Source organism: Venustampulla echinocandica (genome assembly GCF_003357145.1).
Source record: "Venustampulla echinocandica strain BP 5553 chromosome Unknown scaffold_2, whole genome shotgun sequence".
Classification (NCBI taxonomy): Eukaryota; Fungi; Ascomycota; class Leotiomycetes; order Helotiales; family Pleuroascaceae; genus Venustampulla; species Venustampulla echinocandica.
The window spans coordinates 3,364,474-3,377,843 of NW_022474207.1; the positions used below are offsets into that span (position 1 = coordinate 3,364,474).

The window sequence follows — 13,370 nt, forward strand, 5'->3', positions numbered from 1 at the left end:
GAGCCCCCCCCCCCCAAGCAAAAAATCCGTTTCCCTTTTATGTATGCTACTCTCAGAGTATAAAATTTTAATGACACTGCGTAACACCGCCCTCATTCCTTATTATCTTAGCCACGGCTTGCACAACACTAATGCCCATAACTATCACGCCAAAGCCGACACACAACGCAGCGGCCCCTGTTTTCCAACTTCTCGTACTCAGCTTAATATAACATAATGGAGGTAAAATATAGGCTAATGCGCACGCACTAGTCGCGCCGATTAATTCAAAAACAGCGCCGAGATCACAGGTAATAAGACTGAGCATCATGGCGCTAACAACTAGACTGGTGCTGAAGATGAGATGCAAGTTCATGTTAAATGGCTCTCCAGGGAACCAGTAATTAACCATTACTTCGCGGCAGACGAAGGCTTCGAGGGGGAGGGTCGTGAGCATGTTGAGCCCGAAACATAGACGGGCGATGTTGACCATGATGTTATCTGATGGGAAGTTGTTAAGGACGTTTCCTTGGGTGTTGGAGCCGAAGGTTAGGAACCCAGCTAGGGCCATCGCCAGACAGGCAACCATGGAGATGCCGGTGCTGTAGTGGGTGACGCGGGCGAAGCGGTCGATGGTAGGAGTTTTGAGGGAGCCGTAGATTAGGAGGGAGTTGTGGTGACAGACGAATGCTTTGAGGAGACGTTAGTTGCAAGTCTGGATAGGGAATAGGCGGGGGATATACCGAATGAGATTACGCCTATGGCTTGGAATATTCCATCGTTGATTGTGAGGAGTGGAGTACTGAAAGAACCTTTCGATTCTTTAGGGACCATAAATCCCTGCGTGACAACAGTGAACAGGATAACCATCATACTGATCAACGCCAGCGTGCTTGCCTTTGCCAACTATTGTACTAATGTCAGCTTCCATCCCCTCTTATTGTATCACTCATATAACGCAGCTTCTGATAACGTACCTTGGCAATATCCCTATACAAACTCAAGGGATAGCTAATCCCCAACGTAAATATAACAATCGCGGCCCGTCTATCAACCAACAACCCCAACACCGGTATATCTCCCAGCCCAGGGAACACAGCTGCTAGAACATGTGGTATTGAGTCACCCACAATAATCCCAAACGCCACCATCCCCCCAAATGCAAAAGCCCACTGAGCGATGGAAATAGCAATCAAGCCCGGCCTTCCAAAGCAATGCTGGACCGTCCCTTGGAAGCTGTTACTCCCGCTCAGCTTGCTGTTTATCACAATGAGTCGGATTGTCCAGTCTACCGTCACGGTAAGGACGAGGAGGAGTATGATACCCGCGAGCAGGCCAGCCTGTCGAAATGCATAGGGTTGGCCGATGATTCCCGCGCCGATGATTGAGTTCGCCATATTCATAAATGCGGATCGCAGGCCTGATTTGGGACGCTGCCGTTCCTGCTCTTGCCACTCGTCGACATCTTCATCGCCCCAGGGAGTGCTGGCTAGTGTTACAGAGGGGGCTTCGATGTCTGTGAGGAGGGGCGTGAATGCTTCACGCCGTGCATCGCGGCGGCCGGAGAGGGGAGAGTCATTGTAAGGAGGAGGAGCGTCGCCGTTCGCTACTATATCGCTCTCGACTGGAGGCAGCTCGAACCTCACACGGTTCGGAGTCCGTGGAGTTCGAGGCTCGCTGGGTGCGCCATGGTGCACGATGATATCCTCATCGTCGGAGGAATTTCCCGAGAGCAGGCCGCGGTCTTCTTCGTTCGTATGGGTATTATCGGTATCTTCGCCATCCTTGCGCAGGTTGGTCGGTTTGGCCTTGGCCATGCTTTTATCGCGGAAGCATTGTGCTGGGGGGCGCTTTTCTTGGATGGAGGCTTATGAACGAGGCCCGTTTCTTTGACATAGGGGCTCGTCGACGAACGCGGCCGCGGCCCCTAATCGATCGCTTATTGTACACCTTTTCAGCCTCGCGCCTATTTTTGGACATAGCATTTAAGCTTTTCTACTATATTTTAGTGCTGTGGCTTCTTTAATAACAATAGAGGCGATATTAATTGGGAACTATAATACTACTTATAAGAAAGAGCTATAGAAACTGCGAAATTTCTGCTGCAAATTTCAATAATGATTTATGACGTATTAGCTAATGGTCGGGATGCCTAATTCAAGACTTCTAGGTATCGGGGCATGACCTAGTATACCCAGGTATTTTATGGGACGCAATAGCTTTGTAAAGAAGATATGGCTTGAGGACGGCCAATGGTAGCGAGGGCAACTTGCAAGTTTCATAATGGGTAGTATAACCAGGATGGTAGTATGGAGTACCCGGATATTCAGCAAACAATATCTCACAAGACATCATATCACGAATCAGTTCACAAGTCCCGATTCATAATGGTCAATTACATGTATCATGGCCATCAAGCGTGCTAACTAAGGCGCCTAGACCCATCCATCCATTTTGGGAAACGCCTTTCCCTAAAGCTCACTCGCTCATATCATTAAAAAAACAATGCTCTCAGCATTAGGGTATCGTATATATATCTCTCAAAGCTGTAACCGAAACGAAGCGCGAGGAGCATCTAGTCTTAGAATGAAATCAAGATTAGATGAGAAGCAGCGCGATAAATGTGCCGGCTGCGAGGAGAGTAGTAGAGAAGCCGATGGCGGGCTGCCCGGCGGCGGATTTTGTTGATGTAGGGGAGGGAGCAGAAGCGGTCTGCTCTACGGCAGATTTCCCGGTGGCGGGGGATTCCTTGCCGTGTAAACCAGGGTTTGGACCAGTGGTTGGGGCAGAGGCAAGTGTAGTAGACTGGGCAGAGCCAGATGATCCTGTGGGACTCCCGTTAGATTTTGTAGTTCCAGTAGAGGATCCAGTAACCAGAGTTGTGACTGAAGCCGTTGGATCCGTTGAGGATGATAACGCACCAGTGGAAGATGCCGATGACGACGTCGAGGAAGAAATAGGAGCCGGTGCTTTTCTAGCTGCAAGACCTATTTTTCAATCAGTAACAGGTCTAATGGGTAGGGCAAAAAGTGAGCTTACCGATGCGGCTCTGATCATAATCAAAGACTGCATACACGTTCTTCAAGAAGGTATCGCCCAGGAGCCAAGACTCGTCATCCAGGACGCCAATCCCATAAATATTGCTGGTGCAGGCCCCATTAACCTTTGGAGATACCCAATCCTTGGGGGAAATGGAGTAAGTGTTCGATCCGAAGGTAATTGTGGCCGGATCAGTCGTGTCGCAGGGGACCGTCCAGGTTGATCCATCGGCAGAACTTGCGCCTTTAACCAACGCATGCAGCTTCTTAACATCGTCCTTGGGTCCAAACATGTAGGTTGTGCCTGTGTCAAGGTACGCGATTCTGCTTGGGATTCCGGCCTTAGTGTCTCCAACGCCGACACCTCCAACGGTAAGTGCCCAATTTCCCATCTTGTTGTCTAAGACGGGATAGTAATTCAAGGTGCCTGTATATCTCGAGGTATCTAGTGTACCGAAATTGATTTCACCATCATTAGGACCATCGGCGTTTCGATTGATGCTGAGGCCGAAAACATTGGCTTTCAGGGCTTTCGCTGCGACGATCGACTCCCACACGTGCGGTGTATTGGACGATCCAGACTTTGACAAGGAGAGGCCTAGGATTCCATCAATCGGGAAGTGGGCAAAGTCATCGCTTGTAGTCGTGGCAATTCCGATTGTGATGGGTATCTTCATTCCAGCAAAGGAAGCTGTGTCTTGCGCCGTGGTCCCGGAAACACTGCCTTTGGCATAATCGATCTTTAAAGGCTCGCCTAGGTCCTTGAAAGTCTTCGAGTCCGAGGGCCCGAAGGAATTATGCGTCTTGCAAATATCGGAAGTGCAGTCGGGGCCCATGACCCAAGTAGTGCCCGCCCCAGTATCGATCAGGAGATAGACAGGAGTACTAGCGGAGCCAAGCAAAACCTCCACGAAGTATGAAAAGTCGGTGCCATCCTGAGCTACCCCAGCGCTGTTGGATTGAGTTGGGGGAAGAGCAGACACAACGTTATATAAGCTCGATCTGTCTTTCAACTGAGTCGTGGCCGTGCCCTGGTACTTTCTCGCCAGTTTGTTTGCTAGTTTATGGACATTGCCTTCAGCAGGTTGATTATTCTGCCACGAAGTTAGCATTTCCAATATGAATGGATATTCTTTTTCTAAGTGAGGTTACCTGAGATGGACGCTGGACGACTCGCATAGTCAAGCCAGGTGGAGCCGCATTAGCATCAGCTTCCGCAGAACGTTTTGCGTCACTACAAGCTTTATCTAGGGCACACCGATAGTCTGGCTCGAAATAGTAGAACGCATTGGTGATAGAAGCAAATGCAATCAGTGCAAGGAGGCACCTGAACACAAACATGACGCCGGTTTATTATGCCCAATGGACAAAGAAACGCGTAGTAGGAGGGTGAACAAATACCACCATGAGCAGTAATGGACGTGATTCTGGTCTGGTTGCTCAAAGCTGTGTCTAACGGGCTAGGAGTTTGCAAATGTGCCACTTGTTGATCCTCATGGGTGGTGGTGGTTGTTTGGAACTTCGAGAGGGTGTCGAGGAAGAGAGGTAAGAGATGAACAGCTCGGTGAATTGAGCTTTTTGAAATATCAGATCTGTGTGTCCGGCCGGTCGTTCACTCGCTCAGTGAGTTCTAGTTCCAGTGCCTCGACGGCCTGAGGATGTCGTCGTTATGAAGCCTCCCGTTTGTGAAATCGCTTATATACGCAGGTATAATATGAGCAAGTCGGAAGTTCGTTTTATAAAACACTGGGGCGAGTACCGGACTCTCGAGGTTGGATGTGATATGGATATAGATATTAGGATTATATTCGCAGAGACATGGAGGAAACGGTAATAATGGACAAGCAGGCAGAGAGGACAATGAAGCCGTCTGGCACTGCTCTATTACAAGGAATTGGTGTTGGCGAGATACGCGTAGTAGTAGTAGAAGTAGTGGTAGCAACGATGGGAAATGCCGATGGTCGATCCGGAGCAGAAATGCAGCAAAGAACTGGAAGCAATTGATTTTCACCGCTTTAAACTTTTGTGGTCACACAGTTAAGGAAAAATGCCACCAGGAGAACGGCGGATGCAGAGGGGCGAGAGAATTCGAGATCGGGCCGGGGAGGACGAGGAAGAGGAGGACGATGAGGCGGCGGAGGAGGAAAGGCGGGGGGAATGACGAAGTAAGTGGAGGGACGTGGAGAAGATAATGGAGAAGGAGGAGGAGCAGGAGGAGGAATGAGGTTGGTGATTCAGCGTTGACCAACACGCCGACCAGGCCAGGGCCAGATCTTGAGGCTTGATGGAGCGATGGAGTGATGGATGCAGTGCAACGCTACGTCGTCCGTCGTCCCTAGCTGCTCACTTCCTGGCTCTTTCAGCGTCTTTTCTCGACCTCTTGAGCCGACGAGAAAGGAGCATCCCTGGAGCTGCCCCCGGAGCAAGGAAGAGCAGTGGACCTGCCCAATGAGCCGCCGCGATTGTAACGCCGTTGGGTGCACGAGGACCACATTAGGGATCGACGGCTGCAAGGGCCAAGGAGGGCTTCAGTCGACGAGCAGGCCATCCCATCCGGAGTATTGCGGTGGCAACCCCTGAAGGAGCGAGAGATCCGGGTCAGGACGCAGTACGCAGTACGGGACTCTACGAAGCACTACGGAGCTAGTCCAGCGCCTCAACACGAGCTCTCTTCAAAGTTCAAAGAGTCTTACAGTAAGTACAGTACATACGGAGGTCGAGCTCGTACCGTCTTATCTTATGGGCCTCCAGTGGCTCTTTGCAATGGCCTTTCAGTGGTTCTTCAGGGCCACCACCGTCAGCCAGTGGACCCGAGCTGGCACGCCCGCACACAGCCGCCAAGTTGTGTGTGTTCGTATATATCATATCTGTGGGCTACGAAGTGCTACAGCAGCCAACCAACGCCTGTGCTGATTGCACAGGCTCGGTGACCGGTGGTCGAAGCGATATCGAATTTATGGCTCTGGCGCGCTCGGCGGGCCCTGGGCGGCGGCGGCCAGGCCTGCGAGTCGTATCCTCGAGCCTAGAGTCGCCGAGTCCCCTGAGCGCGCAGTACGAGTAGTGAGAGCAGAGTCTGTGTGAGACCCCGGCGCCACCAGCTGCACCGCCAGCCACGGCGCAGAAGCTAGACTCACTTGATGAGAGGTGCTAGAGTTGATATTTACTCTGGAATAATTACCACAATCGTTGCGTTGAAACCTTCGATCACCACCACCAATTTAGTTTCGCCCCTGGTGGCTTTTAGCTTCAGGAGATAGATAGATAGCTTGCCGCCTATTTCCCATCAAGCTATTTCCAGCACCACACCACAACACACCTACGAAGTACTTCGTACTTGACAGTTTTATACTGTGCAGAAAGTAAGTACGGAGCACCTCCTACATACTGGCTATGCACGCTTCCACAATCCGCCCAATCATGGCGGGATAGCCGGAACAAACAGAACAGAAAGATACGAACTCCTCTTCATGCGCGCCATTTTGCCTGGGAAGAAACCGAAAACTCCCGGTCTACCCAAAATTATTCGTTGTTATTATTCCACTTTTGTGCACATGGCCACGCAAGAGTCAAGGCGGAATTAATATAATAAGGGACTCCGGAAATCGCATACGTAAGGTACGAGTACAGTATCTAGGAAGGTATTCCACATGCACCCCACGGAAATCGTCGAAACCCAAGTGCCAACTTTCCCGCTTGGCCAGCATTAGCATTGCTATTATCAAAACCCCAGAGCTCAATCAGATGATATCCTCATCAATTGACAGTAGGGAGCTCGGGCAATATCCGGGACTACTCGAATTAATGATCCCCCTTTCCTAAGCCCCCTTCTACTTCACCCTCCGTCACACGTCGTATCATCCCCCACACTCCTATGATCTACAGGCACCCCTTCCCCAAACATCAAGAGGAAGTTGAACCCAGTCACCGATGTTGTTTCAAAACTTCGCACGAATCGTGTATTTTTACTACGTACCTATTCAGACCTGCTCCTTTCAGTATCCTGGCTAAAATCCTGGGTAAACACGTCTAATTCTGGGGGACGAGCTCGTTTATGCAGATCTAGAACCACACGGTCCACACCCCCTTTTGGCCTTGCGTCTGGAAGGCGCGCGGTTGCTCTGCACGCACAACTTTGGCCTTCCCGGGGCTGTTTCCGCCTTCCGAACCTTAACGGTTGCATATTGGAAATGTTGGAATTGATAATTAGCAGAGATTGAACTGGTATTTATTGAGCTCTGATATGCGAAAATTTGGGGTTTATTCCAGGTTTGAAGTGTGCTCGTAGATTAAAAATGTGAGGAATGACAGGAGCAACATAATAAAAGGTCCAACGTGCCTTTCCGCCGTCGCTACACTTTTCGATTTCTCGATTGAGACTTACGGAGTAGCGGTTGGTTGTTTTGAGGTGGGCGTTGGGCGTTGGGAAGAGCATTGACAGAGAGTCGAGCGGGTAGGTGTTGGGTTGGGTTGGGTTGGGTAAGAATGTATGCAAGAATAGGTAGGTAGGTAGGTAGGTAGGTAGGTAGGTAGGTAGGTAGGTACCTTAGCTTAATATATTTTCCCAAACAAAAGAGATGATAGCAACAGCCAGGGTTCTCAGACCAACAGAATAATGATGCAAACGACAATCTCCCTTCCCCATAAGCCAGCATGTACTTTCCTGAACGAGTCAGATATGGATACTAATACGATGCACGTTGTGGGCACGAGCAAAGTTAACTCAGCAAGTCGCCAACCACGCATCCCTATTTTTTGAGTAGAGCTGGCACGGAAGGTATGAGCTTGCAACCTGGGACGGGTGATGTATTTCGATAGTCGGATATTATAATGGTTTAAAACCACCTAGATGAATGCTCGTTTTGGCGTATTCTCTCTTCTCAAATAGATAACATCTTATAAGATAGGTAGGGCAAGATGGTTATATGTTTGTGAAAAGGACTCACTATTATGTTATGTGATACGGCGTGACACGTCGCGGATTGGGCTAGACTCTAAGCTTCCCGAAACACAAGTCTGGTGGAATTGGCGCGCCTTATGCTTTTCATATTTAGAGCTCGGAATTCTCGCTGCAGCTTAGGAATGGGGGGTTGAGGCTTACGCGTGAGGTTCGTGGAGAGTCTCTGGTTCTTTAGAGGGCTAGAACTCCTTGAGTGTCTTAGACATTAGATCCTTAATTTCTTGATTAAAATGGGAAGATTAAACGAGAATCAAAACCTTAGTTCGCCAAGTATGTCAAACAGAGGGAATAGTTACAGGTATACGAAGTACATGATAGCAGTCGCTCATCAGTTATCAAAGGTGGAAATATCCACATCTTCAACCCTCCAGCAATAATACATAAAAACGCTCCTGTACCACAATATCAGCATAATGTCCAACTTGATCTCAGGAGATAGCACTTACCTATAAGGTTTAAACTTCTCAGCCATCTCTTCCATATCCTTCTCATTCATATACTTCCACTTGCCCCCCTTCCCCTTCAACTTGCCCACATCCTTCCCAGCCAACGCAGCCATGCCCCTCTGCACGCCCAAATCACCCGTCGAAAAAACGTCCATCCTCTTCAACCCAAAACACGCAAACATCTCCACACTCCATTTGCCCAGGCCCCTTACCTTGATTAGTTCCTCCAAAACCTCCTCGTAGGTTGCTGAGAAGAGCATTTCAGCGGTCAGTTCGCCGCTCTGGAATTTCTCGGCCAAGCCGAGGGCGTACTCTGCTTTTCGTTGCGAGAGCCCCGCGGTGCGGAGGACCTCAATTGTTTTGGAGGATACTTGGGAGGGCGTGGGGAAGGTGTGCTGGGTTGGGTCTTCGTGGTCGTTGAAGAGAGCGACGAATTTGGCTTTTATGGACTTGGCGGCTGCTCCTGAGACCTGATATACGTTTAAATCTGTGGATTTTATATATGAAAGCTAGGTAATGGGACCCGAAACGAAAACCCCCTAACTTCCCATAAAGAAAATGTGGCATTGCAAGTGCTACTTACTTGTTGCGAGATAATACCACTTATCAAGCTCTTAAAAGGGTCAATTTCTTCAGCTAGGCCCTCGGGGGAGAAGACAGTACACGGGTGCTTCTCAATGACCGCCTTCAGCTTGGGCTCTTGCTCGATTAGGTGCGCGAGAGCATCATCAAGAAGGTTTTTGGTGGTGATACTGGGCCGCTTCGACGGTGAAACCTGATCTACAGGCTTGCTTGAGATTCGACGATGAGTTTCTGGGGATATCAATAGCGCATTGGTGCCATCCGGCACTGCTAGTCGATTCACCGCCGGAGGAGGGCTGCTCTCATCGGCGTCTCCTGGCTTGAAAGGGCTAGATAATTGCCCAATTGCTGCTGGGGTTGGAGTTTTTGGTACAACTGTCTTCGACGGTTTCTTCCTTTTCGGGGTTGATGGTACGGCATTATTGCTATCGGAGACCGGCTCGTTCTCTCTTGTTGAGTTCTTCCTCTTCTTACTTCCATTCCCAGCCGGCAGTGAGGCTGGTGCTGGTTTTTTTGCGACGGTGTCTTCCTTCGGTGCCACTTCGCCCAGGCGAGCTGATCTTCTAGTAGACATTGTTCGAGGTTTTGTGATAATATTAAAGATTGAGAGAGATATAGGAGTGTGCTGTCTCAAGGAGGAAGGCCGCTGTTGCCTAATAGTGAGGGACAAGATATTTGCCGTTGTCGAGAGGGAACGAAGAAGTCCAATTACTTGAAACAGCATATGGATCCTGGTTAAGAGTCAATATATCCGTTTATGAAGCATTGTAGAGGCGCGAAGGGCGTGGTAGACTGCGAAACAAGGAGTCATAGCTGGGGGGAGGCACGTGATATGCCTCAATCATGATACCGGGGTCACTATGTGCCTGCTTACTACGCTAACGAAATACGTAGCACTATGCTGAAAGCATCTCAGGATGTCTCAAAAGTTTAGTGTATGGTCTATAATCAAAAGGTGCATGACAATAATGTTATAGATTTTGAGCTTGGGTACCCAGCTAAGAAGTAGTTTTCATAAATCGTGATGCTTTCGTTAACGGTTTAACGGGTGCGTGGCTCGGGTGGGTCTAGAGGCCGCCTCGCTAGTGGCGCTTTTCTCAATTTAGACTGTACGCAAGATTGTACCAACTCCTGGCCCTCTGGACAGGTACTGCTTGGACTCGCGCATCTCAACTTCTTCACCAACGCCCAACGTCAACCACAACATCAACGCCAGCGCCCAGAAGCTCGCGACCCCGTTCGCGACCCCCCCGACGATACCTACGACGGCGGACCCTCCTGTACCGGACGAATTGTCATCATACTTAAGCTGGTGGTGCTGTGGCCACCGGGGTTTCGCCCGTTATGTTACTCCCTAAAGGCGGCGTTACGTGGAAGTCTGCGAGGGCACAACTGCCACCCACCAGAGCGATATGGACCTTCCTGACGCGAACACGGTTTTTGTTATGCGTGGCTCTTGCGGGGATAATCTTATTACTATGGAGAGGAGTGACCACATCAGCGTCGGAGATGCAAAGGTCAGCCACCCCCTTCAGAAGATAGCCTTCGCCATCTGTTGTAAACACTTGGGATTATAATTGACACAGCAGCGCAGATTCTACTGCTGGGGCCCTTCAAAACCGCCAATGCAGATGACATCAAATGAGGCAGTGGATTGGAACGCGCATTTACAGACTCCAGTCATATTCAATCACCATGAACCGCTGGTGATAGACGAGTCGACTATCAAGCATGTTGACCTCAACGCTATAAAATCAACCCCTCGAGCCGTAGCGAACGAAGAAAGGATTCTCATTTTGACGCCGCTGAGAGACGCAGCAGCTTATTTACCAAAATACTTTGATCTCCTCTGCGAATTGACATATCCTCATCACCTAATTGACCTGGCGTTCCTGGTAGGCGACTCAACGGACGAGACACTCGCGATTTTATCCAAGGAGCTGGAACGAGTACAAAAGAAGACGGATAACCTGAATGTGCCGTTTAACAGCGCCTTGATTGTTGAAAAGGACTTTGGCGTTGTCATGTCGCAAAGTGTCGAAGAGCGACATAGCTTCAAGGCCCAGGCACCGCGAAGGAAGGCTATGGCGAGGGCTCGCAACTACCTGCTTTATGCGGCATTGAAGCCCGAACACTCATGGGTGTACTGGAGAGATGGTGATATTCACGATAGCCCGAAGAAAATCATCGAGGATTTTGTTGCCCATGATAGGGACATCATCGTCCCCAGTATGTGGTGTATTCCCATCCTAGAAAGATCCCGCGCTGACTTCAGTAGACATTTGGTTCCACCGTTATGAGAATGGGAAAGACATCGAGGGGAGATGTAAGCCACTTAATACCATTCCATCCAAGAAAATCACTCATATTCTCTAGTTGACTATAATTCCTGGGTCGAATCTGACAAGGCATTGCGATTGGCATCGACACTCGACAAGGATGCCATCATAGTTGAAGGTAAGCATCTTGAGCCTGTATTTTGCAACCGCGCATGCTAACGATGTTCTTAGGATACAAGGAGTATGACACTGGCCGCACGTATATGGCCAAAATGGGAGACTGGCGACACAATAAGGACGACGAGCTGATGCTCGATGGTATTGGAGGAGTGAACATTGTCGTTAAGGCTGATGTCCACCGATCAGGTATTTCCAACTTTTGTTCCTGTCCACTGCCCTTTACACTGACTCCATAACTAGGCATTAATTTCCCCGCCTACTCTTTTGAAAACCAAGCAGAAACCGAAGGATTTGCCAAGATGGCAAAGAGAGCCGGATACGAAGTCGTTGGATTGCCAAACTACGTTGTTTGGCACATAGATACCGACGAGAAGGAGGGAAACAAGTAAACAACGAACTACTCGTATACAGGACGGAGATCCACAAACCCTCGATGATTTCAAGCATATACAAGAAGTTCAGTCAGAGCGCCTTCTTGAGACCTGTGAGCAATATCGATGAAGGAGAACAGATCAACTCCCTTTTCCATTCGATTCGGTGTATTTTCCTTGTGGATTTGCGAATCTCTCCTTTTTTTGTCTGCCGGGAAATAAGGAGTTCGATCAGGTTTTCTTCGACGTCGATATGGGACTTGTGTGATCGTCAAGGTTTACAGGGACCCTCACGAATGCATATGGAAGATGCACTCACTGTACTAGAATGGAATGGATTTTTGTTCTGTAGCTCTGTGATGGCTAATTGGATTGAGGCTCGAGATTCACGGGTCTGATGCTCTGTATGGATAGGTACGGAGTGGGAATCTTAATATATGGGGGGTCTTGTTCAATATGGAAGCTTAGGCATCGTGGAAGAAAATAACGATTTCAATTTTGCGTTGGTTCAGGCTCTTGTCGAAATGTGACCTCATGTCTTAAAAGCGTTGTATCTCATTTTCTGTATATAGTTTAGGTTTACAATAGAGAATTAATCATCCTACCCGTGGAGATGGGGATTTTGGCCATATTTAAATTTTGTCGGCGCCATGTTTCAGCTGCATCCAGCAAAGTAACGCTTCAAGCAAGGCACAGCCAATCCTGGGATTTTGGAAAAGCACTTCTTATAACATTCAGAACTAGTTGACCAACGTTATACAGTACGGACCCCCGTCGATTTCTCTCCCCTTCTAAATGCAGCTCTTTTATACACGTGCGTCCTGTCTGCCCCCTAACCTTACTTCGACCGTTTGGTAATCATCAGCGAGTCTAGATCCCCTCGCTCCTTCTCCTCGGCCTCGATTTGCCTGATAATGGGTGAGAGATATGCTATATCCTAGAGCGCAATTGTTAGCATTTGACGTCTAGTGGGTGCGAATGGGGCTACGCTTACCTCCTCGTCCTTGGTGTATTGTTCCTTTGGAAGTATTTGATGAGAAAGGGATAGCTGCGGACGCATCAGATTAGGGCCTGGGTCTTTCCATATCGGGAGCTGGCAGCGGAGAATTGGAATCGTACCTGAATAGCTCGACGGATGCGATACACGCGGTCGTATGATTCTTGGGGGGAGAGACGCTTGAGTGCTTTCTGGACGGTGTCGTTCTCCTCGATGATCAAGTCATCGGCTCTGGAAGCGCACAATTGGTCAGCGGGATTCTAACACGCCCATCCTGGGCACAATTGATCCCATTACGCTCTCCAATGCAAGCTCGGGCGAGCGGTGGTGCGTGGTGCGTGGTCTGCGGTGTATTCCTTACCTCAAACCCATCTGCCTGTACCCGGCAGCATTGGTGTACCAGTTGGCAATTGGCTTCATGATCCGGTACAGCCATGGCCGCTTGATGATAGCATTGGCGAACGAAGGGGCGGACATGTTGTCGGTGGTGAAGGGGGGCGCGGGGGGGAGATCTCTTCTGTTCCTCGTCGAGCTCTTCCAC

At 49.4% G+C, this 13,370-nt stretch overlaps 5 protein-coding genes across 5 annotated transcripts; 1 reads left to right on the plus strand and 4 right to left on the minus strand.

The window, feature by feature from the left end:
* Positions 1 to 67: 67 nt before the first annotated feature.
* Positions 68 to 1,796, minus strand: BP5553_05490 (Transmembrane amino acid transporter; the record flags this gene model as incomplete). Its single annotated transcript, XM_032014113.1, has 3 exons — positions 68 to 669; positions 723 to 885; positions 957 to 1,796. The coding sequence occupies 3 exons, from the start codon at positions 1,794 to 1,796 to the stop codon at positions 68 to 70; spliced, it is 1,605 nt and encodes a 534-aa protein (XP_031870713.1).
* Positions 1,797 to 2,577: 781 nt separating this feature from the next.
* BP5553_05491 (uncharacterized protein) lies at positions 2,578 to 4,358 on the minus strand (the record flags this gene model as incomplete). Its single annotated transcript, XM_032014114.1, has 3 exons — positions 2,578 to 2,966; positions 3,019 to 4,111; positions 4,170 to 4,358. 3 exons carry the CDS (start codon positions 4,356 to 4,358, stop codon positions 2,578 to 2,580), a joined length of 1,671 nt encoding a protein of 556 aa, XP_031870714.1.
* Positions 4,359 to 8,302: 3,944 nt separating this feature from the next.
* On the minus strand, positions 8,303 to 9,576 carry BP5553_05492 (uncharacterized protein; the record flags this gene model as incomplete). Its single annotated transcript, XM_032014115.1, has 3 exons — positions 8,303 to 8,366; positions 8,421 to 8,890; positions 9,004 to 9,576. 3 exons carry the CDS (start codon positions 9,574 to 9,576, stop codon positions 8,303 to 8,305), a joined length of 1,107 nt encoding a protein of 368 aa, XP_031870715.1.
* Positions 9,577 to 10,414: 838 nt separating this feature from the next.
* BP5553_05493 (Glycosyltransferase family 62 protein) lies at positions 10,415 to 11,850 on the plus strand (the record flags this gene model as incomplete). The annotated part of the gene is made up of 6 exons (XM_032014116.1): positions 10,415 to 10,519; positions 10,592 to 11,231; positions 11,281 to 11,328; positions 11,379 to 11,459; positions 11,513 to 11,647; positions 11,702 to 11,850. The coding sequence occupies 6 exons, from the start codon at positions 10,415 to 10,417 to the stop codon at positions 11,848 to 11,850; spliced, it is 1,158 nt and encodes a 385-aa protein (XP_031870716.1).
* An 820-nt stretch (positions 11,851 to 12,670) lies between these two features.
* On the minus strand, positions 12,671 to 13,306 carry BP5553_05494 (Cytochrome b-c1 complex subunit 7; the record flags this gene model as incomplete). The annotated part of the gene is made up of 4 exons (XM_032014117.1): positions 12,671 to 12,769; positions 12,827 to 12,880; positions 12,952 to 13,060; positions 13,191 to 13,306. 4 exons carry the CDS (start codon positions 13,304 to 13,306, stop codon positions 12,671 to 12,673), a joined length of 378 nt encoding a protein of 125 aa, XP_031870717.1.
* Between the last annotated feature and the right edge of the window lie 64 nt (positions 13,307 to 13,370).